Source organism: Somniosus microcephalus, chromosome 11 (genome assembly GCF_052327205.1).
Source record: "Somniosus microcephalus isolate GS21.2 chromosome 11, FLI_Smic_1.0, whole genome shotgun sequence".
NCBI lineage: Eukaryota > Metazoa > Chordata > Chondrichthyes > Squaliformes > Somniosidae > Somniosus > Somniosus microcephalus.
Genome location: NC_140997.1, coordinates 94,721,113 through 94,743,210, shown reverse-complemented (window position 1 = coordinate 94,743,210; position 22,098 = coordinate 94,721,113). Strand labels below are relative to the sequence as shown.

Genomic DNA, 22,098 nt, shown 5'->3' with positions numbered 1-22,098 from the left:
CAGTTTGTGATGTTGACGGGTGTGGGCAGTCTGCACCCAGGTTACATTCCTCAGCTCTCACTGATGTGTTTTAAAAGCAGTTGTTCGGGTTTATTCAGTAAGTTTATGCAATTAACAAACGGCTCAGTAACAGTGAGGTCTGCGCAGGCTGCTCGCTGGTGACGACTGACCCTGTTGGGCACCTTTTTCTGCAGGTTTAAAAACTCTGCTCTTTTTGCAGCTTTGACAACTATTCCGCAAACGTGATGGTTGATGGGAAGCCGGTGAACCTGGGGCTTTGGGACACGGCTGGGCAGGAAGATTACGACCGTCTGCGTCCACTCTCTTACCCTCAAACAGTGAGTGTCGTCTGTCTGTCACAAGCAGTACTGACAGTCAAGGAGCAGAAATAATGGGAAAGCAGGGCAAGGGTGTAGGAGGTGGAGCAGCGGGTGTCGGGGTATTGGGGGGTGGAGCGGGGCAGAGGGGAGCGGGTGTCGGGGTATGGGGTGGAGCGGGGCAGAGGGGAGCGGGTGTCGGGGTATGGGGTGGAGCGGGGCAGAGGGGAGCGGGTATCGGTATTGGGGGTGGAGCGGGGCAGAGGGGAGCGGGTGTCGGGGTATGGGGTGGAGCGGGGCAGAGGGGAGCGGGTGTCGGGGTATGGGGTGGAGCGGGTATCGGTATTGGGGGTGGAGCGGGGCAGAGGGGAGCGGGTGTTGGGGTGGAGTGGGGCAGAGGGGAGCGGGTATCGTTATTGGGGGTGGAGTGGGGCAGAGGGGTGCGGGTATCGGTATTGGGGGGGCAGAGGGGAGCGGATTTTGGTTATTGGGGGTGGAGCGGGTGTTGGGTATGGGGTGGAGTGGGGCAGAGGGGAGCGGGTATCGTTACTGGGGGTGGAGTGGGGCAGAGGGGTGCGGGTATCGGTATTGGGGGTGGAGTGGAGCAGAGGGGTGCGGGTGTCGGTATTGGGGGTGGAGCGGGGCAGAGGGGTGCGGGTGTCGGTATTGGGGGTGGAGTGGAGCAGAGGGGTGCGGGTATCGGTATTGGGGTGGAGTGGGGCAGAGGGGAGCGGGTATCGTTATTGGGGGTGGAGTGGGGCAGAGGGGAGCGGGTGTCGGTATTGGGGGTGGAGCGGGGCAGAGGGGAGCAGGTGTTGGGTATTGGGGTGGAGTGGGGCAGAGGGGTGCGGGTATTGGGGTGGAGTGGGTTTTGGGTATTGGTGGAGCGGCGTAGAGGGGAGAGGGTATCGGTATTGGGGTGGAGCGGGGCAGAGGGGTTTGGGTATTGGGGTGGAGTGGGGCAGAGGGGAGCGGGTGTTGGGTATTGGGGGTGGAGCAGGGCAGAGGGGTGCGGGTATCTGTATTGGGGTGGAGCGGGGCAGAGGGGTGCGGGTGTCGGTATTGGGGGTGGAGCGGGGCAGAGGGGAGCGGGTATCGGTATTGGGGTGGAGTGGGGCAGAGGGGAGTAGGTATCGGTATTGGGGGTGGAGCGGGGCAGAGGGGAGCGGGTATCGGTATTGGGGTGGAGTGGGGCAGAGGGGAGTAGGTATCGGTATTGGGGGTGGAGCGGGGCAGAGGGGAGCGGGTGTTGGGTATTGGGGCAGAGGGGTGTGGGTGTTACATAAGAACATAAGAAATAGGAGCAGGAGTAGGCCAATCGGCCCCTCGAGCCTGCTCCGCCATTCAATAAGATCATGGCTGATCTGATCCTAACCGCCAATCCACTATCACAGAACCATCTCCTGAATCTAACAGAATTAGACACACGAAATAGGAGCAGGATCAGGCTACACGGCCCCTGGGCCTGCTCCGCTACCCACAGGGCCATGACCGATCCGGACCTAGACTCATGTCCAAATTCCACCCTTAATTCCCTTTACTTCTAGGAAACTGTCTATTTCTGTTTTAAATTTATGTAATGATGTAGCTTTTACAGCTTTTTGGGGCAGCATATTCCATGGACCTACCACCTTCTGAGTGAAGTAGTTCCTCCTCATCTCAGTTTTGAAAGAGCAGCCCCTTATTCTAAGACTATGCCCCCTAGTTCTAGTTTCACCCATCATCGGGAACATCCTCCCCGCATCCACCCGATCCAACCCCTTCACAATCTTATATGTTTCAAAAAGATCGCCTCTCATTCTTCTGAACTCCAATGAGTAGAGTCCCAATCTACTCAACCTCTCCTCATATGTCCATCCCCTCATCCCCGGGATTAACCGAGTGAACCTTCTTTGTACTGACTCGAGAGCAAGTATGTCCTTTCTTAAGTATGGACGCCAAAACTGTACGCAGTATTCCAGGTGTGGTCTCACCAATACCTTGTACAACTGAAGCAATACCTCCCTATTTTTATATTCTATCCCCCTAGCAATGAAAGCCAACATTCCATTGGCCTTCTTAATCACCTGCTGCACCTGCATACTAACCTTTTGAGTTTCGTGCACCAGGACCCCCAGATCCCTTTGTACTTCAGTACTTTCCAGTTTCTTGCCATTAAGATAATAACTTGCTCTATGATTTTTCCTGCCAAAGTGCATAACCTCACACTTTCCAGTATTGTATTCCATCTGCCAAATCTCTGCCCACTTACTTAGCCTGTCTATGTCCCCTTGCAGGTTTTTTATGTCCTCCTCACTCACTACTTTCCCTCCCATCTTAGTATCATCTGCAAACTTTGATATGTTACACTCGGTCCCCTCCTCCAAATCGTTAATATAGATTGTAAAGAGTTGGGGACCCAGCACTGACCCCTGCGGAACACCACTAGTTACTGATTGCCAGTCTGAGAATGAACCATTTATCCCAACTCTCTGCCTTCTGTTAGATAGCCAATCCTCTATCCATGCCAGAATATTACCCCCAATCCCGTGATTTTTTATCTTAAGCAATAATCTTTTGTGTGGCACCTTGTCAAATGCCTTTTGGAAGTCTAAAAACACTACGTCCACTGGTTCCCCTTTATCCACCCTATATGTTACTTCCTCAAAGAACTCCAGCAAATTTGTCAAACATGACTTCCCCTTCATAAAACCATGCTGACTTTGTCCTATTAAATGATGATTATCCAAATGTCCTGTTACTGTCTCCTTAATAATGGACTCCAAAATTTTACCTACCACAGATGTTAGGCTAACCGGTCTATAGTTTCCAGCCTTCTGTCTACTGCCCTTTTTAAATAAGGGTGTTACATTAGCAGTTTTCCAGTCTGCCGGGACCTTTGCCGAGTCCAGGGAGTTTTGGAAAATTATTACTAATGCATCCACAATCCCTACCGCCACTTCCCTCAAGACCCTAGGATGTAAGCCATCAGGTCCAGGTGATTTATCCGCCTTGAGTCCCATTATTTTACCGAGTACCACTTCCTTAGTGATTTTGATCGTGTTTAGCTCCTCCCCCCCTTTAGCCCCCTGTTTGTCCAGTGTTGGGATATTCTTAGTGTCTTCTACTGTAAAGACTGATACAAAATATTCATTCAGTGCTTTTGCCATCTCCATATTTCCCACCATTAATTTCCCGGTCTCATCCTCTAAGGGACCAACATTTACTTTAGCCACCCTTTTTCTTTTTATATAACTATAAAAACTCTTACTATCTGTTTTTATATTTTTTGCTAATTTACTTTCATAATCTATCTTCCCTTCCCTTTCTTAATCAATCTTTTTGTTATTTTTTGGTGTCTTTTAAAGTTTTCCCAATCCTCTATCCTCCCACTAGATTTGGCTACCTTATATGCCCTTGTTTTTAGTCGAATACTATCCTTAATTTCTTTACTTAGCCACGGATGGCTGTCTTTTCTTTTACACCCTTTTCTTCTCAGTGGAATATATTTTTTTTGGAAGTTGTAAAATAACTCCTTAAATGTACACCACTGATCATGTATCGTCTTACCCTTTAATCTATTTTCCCAATCCACTCTACTCAATTCCGCTCTCATACCTTCATAGTCTCCTTTATTCAAGCTTAGCACGCTTGTTTGAGATCCAACCTTCTCACCCTCTAATTGAATATGGAATTCAACCACGTTATGGTCACTCATTCCAAGGGGATCCTTTACTAGGACATTTTTAATTAATCCTGTCTCGTTACACAGGACCAGATCTAAGGTTGCTTGCCCCCTGGTCGGTTCAGTTACATACTGCTCAAGAAACCCATCCCTAATACACTCAATGAACTCATCCTCAAGGCAGCCCTGCCCAATTTGATTTGTCCAATTGGGGTGGAGTGGGGCAGAGGGGAGCGGGTGTTGGGTATTGGGGTGGAGTGGGGCAGAGGGGAGCGGGTGTTGGGTATTGGGGTGGAGTGGGGCAGAGGGGTGTTGGGTATTGGGGTGGAGTGGGGCAGAGGGGAGCGGGTGTTGGGTATTGGGGTGGAGCGGGTGTTGGGTATTGGGGTGGAGCCGGGCAGAGGGGTGCGGGTGTTGGGTATTGGGGTGGAGTGGGGCAGAGGGGTGCGGGTATTGGGAGTGGAGCAGGGCAGAGGGGTGTGGGTGTTGGGTATTGGGGTGGAGCGGGTGTTGGGTATTGGGGTGGAGCCGGGCAGAGGGGTGCGGGTGTTGGGTATTGGGGTGGAGTGGGGCAGAGGGGTGTTGGGTATTGGGGTGGAGTGGGGCAGAGGGGAGCGGGTATTGCAGTGGGGCAGAGCTGTGCGGGTCTTGGGTATTGGGGGTGGAGCGGGGCAGAGGGGAGCGGGTATCGGTATGGGGTGGAGCGGGGCAGAGGGGAGCGGGTATCGGTATTGGGGTGGAGCGGGGCAGAGGGGAGCGGGTATTGGGGTGGAGCGGGGCAGAGGGGAGCGGGTATCGGTATTGGGGTGGAGCGGGGCAGAGGGGAGCGGGTATCGGTATGGGGTGGAGCGGGGCAGGGGAGCAGGTATCGGTATTGGGGTGGATCGGGGCAGAGGGGAGCGGGTATCGGTATGGGGTGGAGCGGGGCAGAGGGGAGCGGGTATTGGGGTGGAGTGGGGCAGAGGGGAGCGGGTATCGGTATTGGGGTGGAGCGGGGCAGAGGGGAGCGGGTATCGGTATGGGGTGGAGCGGGGCAGAGGGGAGCGGGTATCGGTATTGGGGTGGAGCGGGGCAGAGGGGAGCGGGTATCGGTATGGGGCGGAGCGGGGCAGAGGGGAGCGGGTATCGGTATGGGGTGGAGCGGGGCAGAGGGGAGCGGGTATTGGGGTGGAGTGGGGCAGAGGGGAGCGGGTATCGGTATTGGGGTGGAGCGGGGCAGAGGGGAGCGGGTATCGGTATTGGGGTGGAGCGGGGCAGAGGGGAGCGGGTATTGGGGTGGAGCGGGGCAGAGGGGAGCGGGTATCGGTATTGGGGTGGAGCGGGGCAGAGGGGAGCGGGTATCGGTATGGGGTGGAGCGGGTATTGGTATTGGGGTGGAGTGGGGCAGAGGGGAGCGGGTATTGGGGTGGAGCGGAGCAGAGGAGAGGGTATCGGTATGGGGTGGAGCGGGGCAGAGGGGAGCGGGTATCGGTATGGGGTGGAGCGGGGCAGAGGGGAGCGGGTATTGGTATTGGGGTGGAGTGGGGCAGAGGGGAGCGGGTATTGGGGTGGAGCGGGGCAGAGGAGCGGGTATCGGTATGGGGTGGAGCGGGGCAGAGGGGAGCGGGTATTGGGGTGGAGCGGGGCAGAGGGGAGCGGGTATTGGGGTGGAGCGGGGCAGAGGGGAGCGGGTATCGGTATGGGGTGGAGCGGGGTAGAGGGGAGCGGGTATCGGTATGGGGTGGAGCGGGGCAGGGGAGCGGGTATCGGTATTGGGGTGGAGCGGGGCAGAGGGGAGCGGGGCAGAGGGGAGCGGGTATCGGTATGGGGTGGAGCGGGGCAGAGGGGAGCGGGTATTGGGGTGGAGTGGGGCAGAGGGGAGCGGGTATCGGTATTGGGGTGGAGCGGGGCAGAGGGGAGGTCTTGGCCCTAATGGTCTGAGTGGGCGGCAGATGAAAGGAGCTCGGTTTGATCAGTCGATCCTTGTCTTTCTATGTTCCAGCTTCATTTTCTGCCTTATTATCTTTTAAACATTGTTTACATTCTACACGGTTGCTGAACAGATAATGGCTCACTAATGATGGAGAATGTAGCTACGGGAGCAGTTAACCCAATCCTTAAACAGTGCAAGTAAACATGAGCAGTAATGTGGAATTCCCCAGTGAACCTAGTTTCCTCCTTGCTACGGAGAAATGATATCTGGTTGCCAGCACTAAGTTCATTTTTTCTTGATGACTGATACTGTAGGCCCGAAACTCTGCTGCCCCGTGTCCTAACTCACACCAAGTCCCGCTCACCCATCGCCCCCTGTGCTCACTGCCCCGTGTCCTAACTCGCACCAAGTCCCGCTCACCCATCGCCCCCTGTGCTCACTGCCCCGTGTCCTAACTCGCACCAAGTCCCGCTCACCCATCGCCCCCTGTGCTCACTGCCCCGTGTCCTAACTCGCACCAAGTCCCGCTCACCCATCGCCCCGTGCTCACTGCCCCGTGTCCTAACTCGCACCAAGTCCCGCTCACCCATCGCCCCCTGTGCTCACTGCCCCGTGTCCTAGCTCGCACCAAGTCCCGCTCACCCATCGCCCCCTGTGCTCACTGCCCCGTGTCCTAACTCGCACCAAGTCCCGTTCACCCATCGCCCCCTGTGCTCACTGCCCCGTGTCCTAACTCTCACCAAGTCCCGCTCACCCATCGCCCCCTGTGCTCACTGCCCCGTGTCCTAACTCGCACCAAGTCCCGCTCACCCATCGCCCCCTGTGCTCACTGCCCCGTGTCCTAACTCGCACCAAGTCCCGCTCACCCATCGCCCCCTGTGCTCACTGCCCCGTGTCCTAGCTCGCACCAAGTCCCGCTCACCCATCGCCCCCTGTGCTCACTGCCCCGTGTCCTAACTCGCACCAAGTCCCGTTCACCCATCGCCCCCTGTGCTCACTGCCCCGTGTCCTAACTCGCACCAAGTCCCGCTCACCCATCGCCCCCTGTGCTCACTGCCCCGTGTCCTAACTCGCACCAAGTCCCGCTCACCCATCGCCCCCTGTGCTCACTGCCCCGTGTCCTAACTCGCACCAAGTCCCGCTCACCCATCGCCCCCTGTGCTCACTGCCCCGTGTCCTAACTCACACCAAGTCCCGCTCACCCATCGCCCCCTGTGCTCACTGCCCCGTGTCCTAACTCGCACCAAGTCCCGCTCACCCATCGCCCCCTGTGCTCGCTGCCCCGTGTCCTAACTCACACCAAGTCCCGCTCACCCATCGCCCCCTGTGCTCACTGCCCCGTGTCTTAACTCACAGCAAGTCCCGTTCACCCATCGCCCCCTGTGCTCGCTGCCCCGTGTCCTAACTCACACCAAGTCCCGCTCACCCATCGCCCCCTGTGCTCACTGCCCCGTGTCCTAACTCGCACCAAGTCCCGCTCACCCATCGCCCCCTGTGCTCGCTGCCCCGTGTCCTAACTCACACCAAGTCCCGCTCACCCATCGCCCCCTGTGCTCACTGCCCGTGTCCTAACTCACACCAAGTCCCGCTCACCCATCGCCCCCTGTGCTCACTCACCCGTGTCCTAACTCACACCAAGTCCCGCTCACCCATCGCCCCCTGTGCTCACTGCCCCGTGTCCTAACTCACACCAAGTCCCGCTCACCCATCGCCCCCTGTGCTCACTCACCCGTGTCCTAACTCACACCAAGTCCCGCTCACCCATCGCCCCCTGTGCTCGCTGACCCGTGTCCTAACTCGCACCAAGTCCCGCTCACCCATCGCCCCCTGTGCTCACTGCCCCGTGTCCTAACTCACACCAAGTCCCGTTCACCCATCGCCCCCTGTGCTCACTGCCCCGTGTCTTAACTCACAGCAAATCCCGTTCACCCATCGCCCCGTGCTCACTGCCCCGTGTCCTAACTCACAGCAAGTCCCGTTCACCCGTCGCCCCCTGTACTCACTGCCCCGTGTCCTAACTCACACCAAGTCCCGCTCACCCATCGCCCCCTGTGCTCACTGCCCCGTGTCCTAACTCACACCAAGTCCCGTTCACCCATCGCCCCCTGTGCTCACTGCCCCGTGTCCTAACTCACACCAAGTCCCGCTCACCCATCGCCCCCTGTGCTCACTGCCTCGTGTCTTAACTCACACCAAGTCCTGCTCACCCATCGCCCCGTGCTCACTGCCCCGTGTCCTAACTCGCACCAAGTCCCATTCACCCATCGCCCCCTGTGCTCACTGCCCCGTGTCCTAACTCACACCAAGTCCCGCTCACCCATCGCCCCGTGCTCACTGCCCCGTGTCCTAACTCACAGCAAGTCCCGTTCACACCGTCGCCCCCTGTGCTCACTGACCCGTGTCCTAACTCACACCAAGTCCCGTTCACCCATCGCCCCCTGTGCTCGCTGCCCCGTGTCCTAACTCACACCAAGTCCCGTTCACCCATCGCCCCCTGTGCTCACTGCCCCGTGTCCTAACTCGCACCAAGTCCCGTTCACCCATCGCCCCGTGCTCACTGCCCCGTGTCCTAACTCGCACCAAGTCCCGTTCACCCATCGCCCCCTGTGCTCACTGCCCCGTGTCCTAACTCGCACCAAGTCCCGTTCACCCATCGCCCCGTGCTCACTGCCCCGTGTCCTAACTCACACCAAGTCCCGTTCACCCATCGCCCCCTGTGCTCACTGCCCCGTGTCCTAACTCACACCAAGTCCCGCTCACCCATCGCCCCCTGTGCTCACTGCCCCGTGTCCTAACTCACAGCAAGTCCCGTTCACCCGTCGCCCCCTGTGCTCACTGCCCCGTGTCCTAACTCACACCAAGTCCCGTTCACCCATCGCCCCCTGTGCTCACTGCCCCGTGTCCTAACTCGCACCAAGTCCCGTTCACCCATCGCCCCCTGTGCTCGCTGACCTACATTGGCTCCTGGTCCGGCAATGCCTCAATTTAAAAATTCTCATCCTTGTTTTCAAATCTCTGTGGCCTCACTCCCTCCCCATCTCTAACCTCCTCCAGCCCTACAACCCTCTGAGATCTCTGCGCTCCTCCAGTTCTGGCCTCTTGTACATCCCCAATTTTAATCGCTCTACCATTGGTGGCCGTGCCTTCACCTGCCTGGGCCCTAAGCCCTGGAATTCCCTCCCTAAACCTCTCCACCTCTCTCTCCTTTAAGAAGCTCCTTTAAACCGACCTCTTTGACTTAGCTTTTGGTCACCTATATCTCCTTACGTGGCTCAGTGTCGAAGTTTGTCTGAGAATGCTCCTGTGAAGTGCCTTTCATTACGTTAAAGGCGATGTGTAAATGCAAGTTGTGTGCACGAGTCTAGGATGGGTGCGGTATGTATATGGGTGGAGTTTTTCTTTCGGTCCTCTGTTTGACACAGTGCCTCGGGGTTTGTTTGGTGCAGTCAGATGGCGGAGTTGTGTACTAGGAAGTCAAGTTGTAACTTGCAGCTCCAGCTCCAATCCTCTGTCAGGAGACATAGTTTTAGTGACTGGCTGCATTGTTTATTTTTCGGGCAAGTACAACTTGGCAAGTAAACTGGGTGCTTGTACCTTTTTGAAGTTTGGCAGCATTTAGAATAGCAACTTCAATTCACCCACACCTTCAGAAGTGAAGGATGGCTCAATGGACGAATACACTCCCTGGATTATATCCCTGGTCTGTGATAAGTGAGCTGATCTCAGTCATAGTGCTGACAACACTAATCGAACCCAGTATTCCCAGGTTAGGAAGGGGAAAAAAGCAACTAGGGTTCCTGTCAGCCGTGGCTCAGTGGGCAGCACGCTCGCCTCTGAGTCAGAAGGTCATGGGTTCAAGCCCCACTCCAGAAACTTGAGCACATGATGCAGGCTGACACTTCAGTGCAGTGCTGAGGGAGTGCTGCACTGTCTGAGGTGTCGTCTTTCAGATGAGACGTTAAACCGAGGCTCCGTCTGCTCCCTCTGGTGGACGTAAAAGATCCCACAACGTTGTTTGAAGAGCAGCAGGGGAGTTCTCCTTGGTGTCCTGGCCAATATTTATCACTGTAATTATTTACACGAACATTGCGACTTTCTGCACGTGCATGCGGTATATCGGAGCCACGCATGCGCAGTACCCAATCTGCAGCTGCAGCCTGCACTATGAGCCATGCTTTCCACGGCTCCGTGCGGAGAAGGTTAGGGAAGTCGCTGGGGCTGGAGGGAGATCGAGGATCGAAAGGGAGGAGAGAGAGAGAGATGAGATCAGATCAGCGGGGAGAGAGAGATCGGAGGGGGCAGAGATTAGATTGGGGGTGGAAAGAGAATCGGATGGGGGAGAGTGGATCAGAGGGGGGAGAGAGTGGATCAGAGGAGGGAGAGAGGGGATTGGAGGGGCGGGAGAGGGGGGAGAGGGGGGTGGGAGAGGGGATCGGGGGGACGGAGGGGCGGGAGAGAGGGGATCGGAGGGGCGGGAGAGAGAGCGGATCGGAGGGGCGGGAGAGAGGGATCAGAGGGGCAATAGAGAGGGGGGATCGGGGGAGGAGGATAAAGAGTATGGACAGCACAGTGGGGCTGGGGGAAGAATGTGATCCGGGGTCTAAGGGGGGGGCGGATGAGAGCGAGAACATGATCCAGATGGTAAGACGGATCACCATCTTCCAACCCCACCCCATTTATTCCAGCACCACGTTCTCTCCTCCCCCTAGACCTGGTTGATTTCTCAGAAAGCTCGGTGCGTGTGTGGCAAGTGACATCATTGGACTGGACGAAATCCAGAAGTCACGACACTGTCACTATTCACTTCATACCCAATAAACCTGCTAACAATCTGTGACTCTCATAATGGGTGGGAGGGAAGAGGTCAGGAACTTTGGGGGGGGGGGGGGAGGAAAGAGGGCGGTGAATGTCGGGGGGGGAGAGGAAAGAGGGCGGTGAATGTCGGGGGGGGGGAGGAAAGAGGGCGGTGAATGTCGGGGGGGGAGAGGAAAGAGGGCGGTGAATGTCGGGGGGGGGAGGAAAGAGGGCGGTGAATGTCGGGGGGGAGGAAAGAGGGCGGTGAATGTCGGGGGGGGGAGGAAAGAGGGCGGTGAATGTCGGGGGGGGAGGAAAGAGGGCGGTGAATGTCGGGGGGGGGGAGGAAAGAGGGCGGTGAATGTCGGGGGGGGAGAGGAAAGAGGGCGGTGAATGTCGGGGGGGGAGGAAAGAGGGCGGTGAATGTCGGGGGGGGAGGAAAGAGGGCGGTGAATGTCGGGGGGGGAGGAAAGAGGGCGGTGAATGTCGGGGGGGGAGGAAAGAGGGCGGTGAATGTCGGGGGGGGGGAGGAAAGAGGGCGGTGAATGTCGGGGGGGGGAGGAAAGAGGGCGGTGAATGTCGGGGGGGGGAGAGGAAAGAGGGCGGTGAATGTCGGGGGGGGAGGAAAGAGGGCGGTGAATGTCGGGGGGTGGGGGGAGGAAAGAGGGCGGTGAATGTCGGGGGGGGAGGAAAGAGGGCGGTGAATGTCGGGGGGGGGAGGAAAGAGGGCGGTGAATGTCGGGGGGGGGAGGAAAGAGGGCGGTGAATGTCGGGGGGGGGAGGAAAGGGGGCGGTGAATGTCGGGGGGGGGAGGAAAGAGGGCGGTGAATGTCGGGGGGGGGAGGAAAGAGGGCGGTGAATGTTGGGGGGGAGGAAAGAGGGCGGTGAATGTCGGGGGGGGAGGAAAGAGGGCGGTGAATGTCGGGGGGGGGGAGGAAAGAGGGCGGTGAATGTCGGGGGGGGAGGAAAGAGGGCGGTGAATGTCGGGGGGGGAGGAAAGAGGGCGGTGAATGTCGGGGGGGGAGGAAAGAGGGCGGTGAATGTCGGGGGGGGGGAGGAAAGAGGGCGGTGAATGTCGGGGGGGGAGGAAAGAGGGCGGTGAATGTCGGGGGGGGGAGGAAAGAGGGCGGTGAATGTCGGGGGGGGAGGAAAGAGGGCGGTGAATGTCGGGGGGGGGAGAGGAAAGAGGGCGGTGAATGTCGGGGGGGGGAGGAAAGAGGGCGGTGAATGTCGGGGGGGGAGAGGAAAGAGGGCGGTGAATGTCGGGGGGGGGAGAGGAAAGAGGGCGGTGAATGTCGGGGGGGGGAGGAAAGAGGGCGGTGAATGTCGGGGGGGGAGGAAAGAGGGCGGTGAATGTCGGGGGGGAGGAAAGAGGGCGGTGAATGTCGGGGGGGGAGGAAAGAGGGCGGTGAATGTCGGGGGGGGAGGAAAGAGGGCGGTGAATGTCGGGGGGGGAGAGGAAAGAGGGCGGTGAATGTCGGGGGGGAGGAAAGAGGGCGGTGAATGTCGGGGGGGGAGGAAAGAGGGCGGTGAATGTCGGGGGGGGAGGAAAGAGGGCGGTGAATGTCGGGGGGGAGAGGAAAGAGGGCGGTGAATGTCGGGGGGGGGAGGAAAGAGGGCGGTGAATGTCGGGGGGGAGAGGAAAGAGGGCGGTGAATGTCGGGGGGGGGAGGAAAGAGGGCGGTGAATGTCGGGGGGGGAGGAAAGAGGGCGGTGAATGTCGGGGGGGAGAGGAAAGAGGGCGGTGAATGTCGGGGGGGAGAGGAAAGAGGGCGGTGAATGTCGGGGGGGGAGGAAAGAGGGCGGTGAATGTCGGGGGGGGAGGAAAGAGGGCGGTGAATGTCGGGGGGGGAGAGGAAAGAGGGCGGTGAATGTCGGGGGGGGGGGAAAGAGGGCGGTGAATGTCGGGGGGGGGGGGAGGAAAGAGGGCGGTGAATGTCGGGGGGGGAGGAAAGAGGGCGGTGAATGTCGGGGGGGGAGGAAAGAGGGCGGTGAATGTCGGGGGGGGAGGAAAGAGGGCGGTGAATGTCGGGGGGGAGGAAAGAGGGCGGTGAATGTCGGGGGGGGAGGAAAGAGGGCGGTGAATGTCGGGGGGGAGGAAAGAGGGCGGTGAATGTCGGGGGGGGAGGAAAGAGGGCGGTGAATGTCGGGGGGGGAGGAAAGAGGGCGGTGAATGTCGGGGGGGAGAGGAAAGAGGGCGGTGAATGTCGGGGGGGGGAGGAAAGAGGGCGGTGAATGTCGGGGGGGGAGAGGAAAGAGGGCGGTGAATGTCGGGGGGGGGGGAAAGAGGGCGGTGAATGTCGGGGGGGGGGGGAGGAAAGAGGGCGGTGAATGTCGGGGGGGGAGGAAAGAGGGCGGTGAATGTCGGGGGGGAGGAAAGAGGGCGGTGAATGTCGGGGGGGGAGGAAAGAGGGCGGTGAATGTCGGGGGGGGAGGAAAGAGGGCGGTGAATGTCGGGGGGGAGAGGAAAGAGGGCGGTGAATGTCGGGGGGGGGGAGGAAAGAGGGCGGTGAATGTCGGGGGGGGAGGAAAGAGGGCGGTGAATGTCGGGGGGGGAGAGGAAAGAGGGCGGTGAATGTCGGGGGGGGGGGGAAAGAGGGCGGTGAATGTCGGGGGGGGGAGGAAAGAGGGCGGTGAATGTCGGGGGGGGAGAGGAAAGAGGGCGGTGAATGTCGGGGGGGGGGGAAAGAGGGCGGTGAATGTCGGGGGGGGGGGGGGGAAAGAGGGCGGTGAATGTCGGGGGGGGAGGAAAGAGGGCGGTGAATGTCGGGGGGGGAGGAAAGAGGGCGGTGAATGTCGGGGGGGAGAGGAAAGAGGGCGGTGAATGTCGGGGGGGGAGGAAAGAGGGCGGTGAATGTCGGGGGGGGAGGAAAGAGGGCGGTGAATGTCGGGGGGGGAGAAAGAGGGCGGTGAATGTCGGGGGGGGAGGAAAGAGGGCGGTGAATGTCGGGGGGGGGGAAAGAGGGCGGTGAATGTCGGGGGGGGAGGAAAGAGGGCGGTGAATGTCGGGGGGGGGAGGAAAGAGGGCGGTGAATGTCGGGGGGGGAGGAAAGAGGGCGGTGAATGTCGGGGGGAGGAAAGAGGGCGGTGAATGTCGGGGGGGGGAGGAAAGAGGGCGGTGAATGTCGGGGGGGGAGGAAAGAGGGCGGTGAATGTCGGGGGGGGAGGAAAGAGGGCGGTGAATGTCGGGGGGGGGGAAAGAGGGCGGTGAATGTCGGGGGGGGAGGAAAGAGGGCGGTGAATGTCGGGGGGGGGGGAAAGAGGGCGGTGAATGTCGGGGGGGGGAGGAAAGAGGGCGGTGAATGTCGGGGGGAGGAAAGAGGGCGGTGAATGTCGGGGGGGGAGGAAAGAGGGCGGTGAATGTCGGGGGGGGGGGGGAGGAAAGAGGGCGGTGAATGTCGGGGGGGGGAGGAAAGAGGGCGGTGAATGTCGGGGGGGGGAGGAAAGAGGGCGGTGAATGTCGGGGGGGGGGAGGAAAGAGGGCGGTGAATGTCGGGGGGGGGAGGAAAGAGGGCGGTGAATGTCGGGGGGGGAGGAAAGAGGGCGGTGAATGTCGGGGGGGGGGGAGGAAAGAGGGCGGTGAATGTCGGGGGGGGGGGAGGAAAGAGGGCGGTGAATGTCGGGGGGGGGGGAGGAAAGAGGGCGGTGAATGTCGGGGGGGGGGAGGAAAGAGGGCGGTGAATGTCGGGGGGGGGAGGAAAGAGGGCGGTGAATGTCGGGGGGGGGAGGAAAGAGGGCGGTGAATGTCGGGGGGGGGAGGAAAGAGGGCGGTGAATGTCGGGGGGGGGGAGGAAAGAGGGCGGTGAATGTCGGGGGGGGGAGGAAAGAGGGCGGTGAATGTCGGGGGGGGAGGAAAGAGGGCGGTGAATGTCGGGGGGGGAGAGGAAAGAGGGCGGTGAATGTCGGGGGGGGGGGAGGAAAGAGGGCGGTGAATGTCGGGGGGGGGAGGAAAGAGGGCGGTGAATGTCGGGGGGGGGAGGAAAGAGGGCGGTGAATGTCGGGGGGGGGAGGAAAGAGGGCGGTGAATGTCGGGGGGGAGAGGAAAGAGGGCGGTGAATGTCGGGGGGGGGAGAGGAAAGAGGGCGGTGAATGTCGGGGGGGGGAGAGGAAAGAGGGCGGTGAATGTCGGGGGGGAGGAAAGAGGGCGGTGAATGTCGGGGGGGGGGAGGAAAGAGGGCGGTGAATGTCGGGGGGGGAGGAAAGAGGGCGGTGAATGTCGGGGGGGGAGAGGAAAGAGGGCGGTGAATGTCGGGGGGGGAGGAAAGAGGGCGGTGAATGTCGGGGGGGGGAGAGGAAAGAGGGCGGTGAATGTCGGGGGGGGGAGAGGAAAGAGGGCGGTGAATGTCGGGGGGGGGAGAGGAAAGAGGGCGGTGAATGTCGGGGGGGGGAGAGGAAAGAGGGCGGTGAATGTCGGGGGGGGGAGAGGAAAGAGGGCGGTGAATGTCGGGGGGGGGAGAGGAAAGAGGGCGGTGAATGTCGGGGGGGGGAGAGGAAAGAGGGCGGTGAATGTCGGGGGGGGGGAGGAAAGAGGGCGGTGAATGTCGGGGGGGGAGGAAAGAGGGCGGTGAATGTCGGGGGGGGAGAGGAAAGAGGGCGGTGAATGTCGGGGGGGGGAGAGGAAAGAGGGCGGTGAATGTCGGGGGGGGGGAGGAAAGAGGGCGGTGAATGTCGGGGGGGGGAGGAAAGAGGGCGGTGAATGTCGGGGGGGGAGGAAAGAGGGCGGTGAATGTCGGGGGGGGGAGGAAAGAGGGCAGTGAATGTCGGGGGGGGGAGGAAAGAGGGCGGTGAATGTCGGGGGGGGGGAGGAAAGAGGGCGGTGAATGTCGGGGGGGTGGGGGGAGGAAAGAGGGCGGTGAATGTCGGGGGGTGGGGGGAGGAAAGAGGGCGGTGAATGTCGGGGGGGGGGGAGGAAAGAGGGCGGTGAATGTCGGGGGGGGGAGGAAAGAGGGCGGTGAATGTCGGGGGGGTTGGGGGGAGGAAAGAGGGCGGTGAATGTCGGGGGGGGGGGAGGAAAGAGGGCGGTGAATGTCGGGGGGGGAGGAAAGAGGGCGGTGAATGTCGGGGGGGGGGAGGAAAGAGGGCGGTGAATGTCGGGGGGGTTGGGGGGAGGAAAGAGGGCGGTGAATGTCGGGGCGGGGGGGTCAGGAACTTGTTTGGGAGGGGCAGGAACTTGTTTGGAGTGGGAGGAGGGTCCTAACCTGTGAGGGTGAGTCCTGTTTGTTCTCTGTGAGCTCTGGAGCCTGGCTGTCACAATGAATGGATCATATTACACATTGCAAAGTACTTGATTACTGAGGCAGGCAGAATCTAATTACACATTCCAGATAAAATGTTGGGTGTGTCTTGTCAGAAATCTGGTGTTGCAAATAGATGCGACCAATATTTATCCCTTAATCAACATCCCTAAAACAGATTATCTGGTAATTATCACATTGCTGTTTGTTCGCTCTTGCTGTGTGCAAATTGGCTACTGCATTTCCTACATTACAACAGTTGACTATGCTTCAGAAAGTACCTCATTGGCTGTAAAGTGCTTTGGGGGCGTCCTGAGGTGAAAGGCGCTATAGAAATGCAAGTCTTTCTTTAATGGTTGCTGCTGCCACAAGAGGGTGTGAGATTGTTTCGGGTCAGCTCCAGATTGGTTTCCGCTGTGATGTTTTGTCTGTCTCCCTTGGCCCAATAGCCTGCAGACATTCTCCACTGGCACATGAATGACCAATTGCGTTAGATACTAGAGGGCTGTAAGTGTCTGCTGGGGGTGGGGGGGGGAAGTGAATATAAAAAGCAGCAGTTTTGACAACCAATACTAACGTTTCTTGTTTTTCCTGCAGGACGTGTTTCTAATCTGCTTCTCACTGGTGAGCCCGGCCTCCTTTGAAAATGTCCGTGCCAAGGTAAGCAATGGCTCGATACAGAACTACAGTGAGTGGAATGGTTTCATCGCAGTCTTGTGACAATTCCAACTGACACTGTTCAGTTGAGGCCACCTCAATCAAAATGTGGGGCTTGTACTGGAGGCTGGAAAGTGCAGACTTAGCAAGTGGCACAATGCCGCAAAGGAAATCTACTCACTTGCTGTGACCCACACAATGTGGCTTTGTAAAGGTTTGAGCCGTGCTGATTTTATTTTGATTTTTAATCCGTTAGTTGTTGTCAGCATGAGACTTAGCATCCTATTACTTGGGGAAACCTGTCCATTGACAGGGTGAGTAGCAATTTTATATAAAGTGCTTATGACTACAGTGGAAATACCCTCAGTAGATGGGGACTGGGTGCTGCAGTTGGTCACAGGCTGGCCAAACTCCTTTTCAGTGAGGGATTGCTTAGTATCTTGTGTCTGCTGTTTGTGGATGTCCGAGGGTTTAGGACAATGTTGGAATTCAGTTTTGTGTGAAGGCGTGGAATTGTACTTTTATTTCTTCACTGAGGGTGGTGAATCTTTGGAATTCTCTACCCTAGAGGGCTGTGCAGGCTCAGTCGTTGAGTATATTTAAGACAGAGATCGATAGATTTTTTAATATTAAGGGAATCGAGGGCTATGGGAATAGTGCGGGAAAGTGGAGTTGAGGTAGAAGATCAGCCGTGATCTTATTGAATGGCGGAGCAGGCTCGAAGGTCCAAATGGCCTACTCCTGCTCCTATTTCTTATGTTCTTATTCACTGTTTATTTCCCTAGTGGTATCCTGAAGTGAGGCATCATTGTCCAAATACACCCATCATCCTGGTGGGCACCAAGCTTGATCTGCGAGATGACAAGGACACAATTGAAAAACTGAGGGAAAAAAAGCTGACTCCTATTACCTACCCCCAGGGCCTTGCTATGGCGAAAGAGATTGGTACGAATTTCCTCCCTTGTTCCTGTTAACTTGCACTGTTGCATTTCTCACTGCTCTATCTGCAGACCCTAAAACTGCTTTTACAGGCCCGGCTGGGTAGCTGAGCCACCCTTTTCATGTTTCTCCTGAATCTTGGTGTTGCCTCAATAACTTCAAAGTTGTTCAGACTTTGTTGCCACTTACTCATCAGCTGTGGCTCAGTGGGTAGCGCACTCGCCTGTGAGTCAGAAGGTTGTGGGTTCAAGTCTCTGTGTGCAAATTGGCTGCCACATTTCCTACATTACAACAGTGACTACACTTCAAAAATACTTCATTGGCTGTGAAGCGCTTTGGGATGTCAGGTGATCGTGAAAGGCGCTGTAGAAATGCAAGTCTTTCTTGTGCGCCATGGACACCCCAACCATGAGAACTTGCATTTATATAGAGCCTTTAACATCGTAAAACATCCCAAGGCGCTTTGCAGGAGTGTAATCAGACAAAATTTGACACTGAGCCACATGAGATATTAGGACAGGTGACCACAAGCTTGGTCAAAGAGGTAGGTTTTAAGGAGTATCTTGAAGGTTGGCAAGAGGCGGAGAGGTTTAGGGAGGGAATTCCAGTGCTTAGGGCCCAGGCAGCTGAAGGCACGGTCACCAATGGTGGAGTGATGAAAATCGGGGATGTGCAAGAGGCCAGAATTGGAGGAGCGCAGAGATCTCGGAGGGTTGTAGGGCTGGAGGAGGTTGCAGACACTAACCGAGACCCTGCAACAGAGTTCTCTTTCCTGCAGATAACATTCCTTGCCATTAAATATGGGTGTTAATTTTGAAGTTAAATCAAACTAAAGGAGTCTTTTCTTTGAATCAGCACTTGTTTAATTTTGAGCAATTAAATAAATATAATTCCTCTTTCCTCCCTACCACCAGCCAAGTTAGAGTTAAATCACTGAGCACCTAGACTTCACAGACCAGGTAACTAGAGCTTAGGCAGCGGTTTATCGCTTTTAGATTTTTAATAAATTTGGAAACCAGGCTCTTTCCTTTCCAAAAGTACATTTACAGCCTGTCAGACTTTGGGTTTCCCGTGACTCTAGTGTGCTGAAATTTATCAGTGAACAGTAATTTGAGTATCGTAGAGCTGTAGCTGGCAAACTTGGACAGCTGAAGACTGTTACAAGCTGACTTAATCACTGCGGAGATTAACGAACTTCTCTCTCTGCCTGTTTAGAAAAGCATCACAGATGTGATCTTGCGTCATTCCACTTTCACTAGAATTTAAACTAGCTAACTTTAAACTAACAATTCTTCAACAAAGTGTGTGTTTGTCACATGATCTTTTTGTAGACTGTAACCGTTTACTTAATGATTTTTAGCTGTGTGCTGCATATCGTTTGGCTTTTAAAATGTGTCGCAGGAATATCTAATTACAGAAATATTAGATATGAACCAGCTACAGAAGTATGCATTGTGAAGATGTTGTGGTCTATAAGCTGTGTGCAACACTACTGTAACCAGCTACTGTAAAGGTGGGGTGGTCTTGCCTGAAGTTGGCACACTTTCAGTAGGGAATACAAAATGCATGTTGATTTATAATCACAGAGGAGGCCATTCAGCCCATCGTTCCCGTGCCAGCGATCCAATTAGTGCCACTCCCCCACTCTTCTCCCATAGCCCTGCAATTTTTTTCCTTTTCAAGTGTTTCAGTTCCATTTTGAAAGTTATTATTGAATCTGCACTACTTTTGGCCTCTGCCCTTCAGTTGAGGGGCGGATGAAGGAAAGAGAATGGGCCGCGTTATATTGAACCATCAATATAAGATAATCACCAAGAAATCCAATAGGGAATTCAGAATAAACTTCTTTACCCAAAGAGTGGTGAGAATGTGGAACTCACTACCACAGGGAGTGGTTGAGGTGAATAGTATAGATGTATTTAAGGGGAGGCTAGATAAGCATATGAGGGAGAAAGGAATAGAGGGTTATACTGATAGTTAGATAAGGAAAGGGGAGGAGGCTCGAGTGGTTGGGCCGAATGACTTGTTTCTGTGCCGTATATCCTATGTTCCTGATCACTACCTAGTGACTGCAGCAGGGAAGTGTTTTTCAGTCATCAGAAGACACATTAATTGCAAGTTATACCAACACAAATAATCACTGACTCACTCAAAGAATAGCTTTTAATTTTAATGCTGCGATTCTACTGATTTTTGTTCCGCCGTTTGCTCCACAGGTTCAGTGAAGTACTTGGAATGTTCGGCACTAACTCAGCGAGGCCTTAAGACCGTGTTTGATGAAGCGATCCGAGCGGTTCTCTGTCCTATTCCTGTAAAGAAAAAGAAGAGAAAATGTTTTTTTTTGTAAATCAATCCTTCCCGTCAGTTTTACCAGGCCCACAGAGCATCGATTCAAATGCCAATATTTTTCCCTGTGTTGTGATTACTTTCCTCTCTTCTTTAGAGTCCCTCTACGCAGCACTATTGACCACAGCTACTGTCTAATTTTTCAGACGTTTACTATGTAATGGAAGAGTATTGATTATAGGTCCTGTTGGCTTTCTGTCCCGTCCCCACCTCCCTCCCTACCTATATTACCACCCCTCCCCCACCCCACACACACACACAACCATTGCCTGTTTACACTCCTCAATTGTATTTAAGTTGCCAAATTATCTACTGTAACTAAAGATACACATCTGCTGCACTACAAACACTAAATGTGTAGAAGGAACTGCATCTTTCTGCCATCTGGTACCGTTTACAGCCTTTCCAGAACACTAACTATACAATTAGTGCCGGACCTACTCCCAGCCATTGCAGCATAGCTGCACATTAACTCAACGGCTTAAACTGCACGGGGACAGGAGCTGCATTTAACCCATAGTGTTGAAATGGTTATAGATGTATGACTTGGAACAGCTCTGAAGATATGAAAGGATTCGTAGAGTTCAGAGGCTTTAAAGGATGCTTTAGCTGGCCCTGTTTTTACTATATTACACTATACGCTAACCACATTACCTTGCTAGCTCGAAGATGGCACAGAGGCTTTATTGATGTAAACGTCAAGTACAACGAGTTAATCATGTCTGCTGCTACATATCTAAACTTAAAACCGAACGCATTGGAAGTCTAAGCAAATTACTAATAAAATGTGCTCCAGTGTGATGGAGGTGCAGTTAACAATTGGCATTGAACTGGGAGCTTCAGTATTCTTGGACTGGTATAGAGAAAGGGGAAACAGATGCTTGATTTTTGAAGGACCTCTGCTGGGTTTGCTGAACCGTTGCATGTTTTAAGTACAGATGGGACAACAGGTAGAAATGAGTGTTGATGTGGTGGGAGCAGATGCAGGAACTTGGGGTAAAAAAAAAAGACTGGTTCATTGAAGGCATTAACTGGGTCCTAACAAACTTTACTGATTTATAACTTTAAGGGATTTATATGCAACATACTTTTTGTATGTTTCTGAAATGGTTATACTCATGACTGTATGTGACTAACGAGATGATTTTCATTTTTAAATAGTAAATTTTAACATGAAGTCATATTGGATGTGTCATTTCTTCAGTTTTGAATGCAATGAAAGTTATTTCATAAACTGGAACATAATGAGTGGTGGGATTGATGTTGCTAACTTTTTGTTATAAACATGCGATTCTGTGGAAAATGCTTGACTAACTCTCCAAGTTAAAGAGCATTTTTATTACCTCAGTTTCTATCCCTCCATGTTTCCTGTCTCAAGCAGCTTGATTGCAGATCTTAACCCTTTCTCTCCTGTTTTGGGAAGCCTTAAAAGCAAACCAACCAAATCTTGCATGGAGCCATCAACTCCTCACCTGTCCTCGTGCTCTGTTTAATTCTACCGTAGCTGCCTTATCGAAAATGTACATAATCCCAGTGTATTTTCTATGCATGTTGCTCATCTATTTTAGAACAGTGGAATCCAACAAAGGGGGGGGGGAAGAACTTAACGGAGAAACAAATGATGTTGCTTTTTTAAAAACCAAGTGTTAAAATGTTGGAGAAAAAGGAACAGTTTGCTTACATTCATAATTACTGTTCTGTGTTTAACTGTGTGATTTAAATAAATGGTGAATATGCCGATTGGTTAGAGATCTGCATGTGACTGTACTGTCGGCCAGTGCTTCTGTTTAATGATCTAGCAAGGAAAGGTTTGTATTTTGCTATTTTAAGTGAGGGTTCTGTTTTTTTTTGCTGGCTTGTTTTAGTGTTAGTTTTGTATAAGAGCATACACTCTTCATGCCTTAGCGAGTCAATGCACTGTAGAACTGGGGGGAAATGTCCTTTTGAGCCCTGGTCTGGTCTAAGTTGAGGGAATTATACATGGTCTGTATGTCCCAGACTAGGTAACAAGTTTTTTTCTTTTAAAAAGGCAAAAATGACTCCTGTTGCAGAACTTTAATTGATGGTGAGGGTGAGCGGCAAATAATACATACAGTTGCTGCCATCTGAGATTGTACAGTGGTGTAAACTGGGTGACTCCCCTCTTTGAAGAGCTAATTGACAGGTTAAATAGTCTTCAACAAACATGTTACACGCCAAAGCAATAACTACTGAGGCAGGTTTTCAGAGGGTACA

General features: G+C 55.0%; 1 protein-coding gene across 1 annotated transcript; it reads left to right on the top strand.

Moving 5' to 3' along the window:
* The first annotated feature begins 211 nt into the window (after positions 1–211).
* LOC147110775 (ras-related C3 botulinum toxin substrate 1-like) lies at positions 212–21,044 on the top strand. The gene is made up of 4 exons (XM_086001088.1): positions 212–338; positions 16,519–16,581; positions 17,364–17,523; positions 19,734–21,044. Exons 1-4 carry the CDS (start codon positions 246–248, stop codon positions 19,862–19,864), a joined length of 447 nt encoding a protein of 148 aa, XP_085857214.1. The 5' UTR covers positions 212–245; the 3' UTR covers positions 19,865–21,044.
* Positions 21,045–22,098: the final 1,054 nt, after the last annotated feature.

Bases quoted from the DNA above. Each gene is read 5' to 3' on its own strand.
- LOC147110775 (XM_086001088.1), top strand. From the start codon at position 246: ATGGTTGATGGGAAGCCGGTGAACCTGGGGCTTTGGGACACGGCTGGG. The intron at 16,582-17,363 runs GTAAGCAATGGC...TTATTTCCCTAG, and splicing joins TTGAAAATGTCCGTGCCAAG to TGGTATCCTGAAGTGAGGCA. The intron at 17,524-19,733 runs GTACGAATTTCC...TTTGCTCCACAG, and splicing joins TGCTATGGCGAAAGAGATTG to GTTCAGTGAAGTACTTGGAA.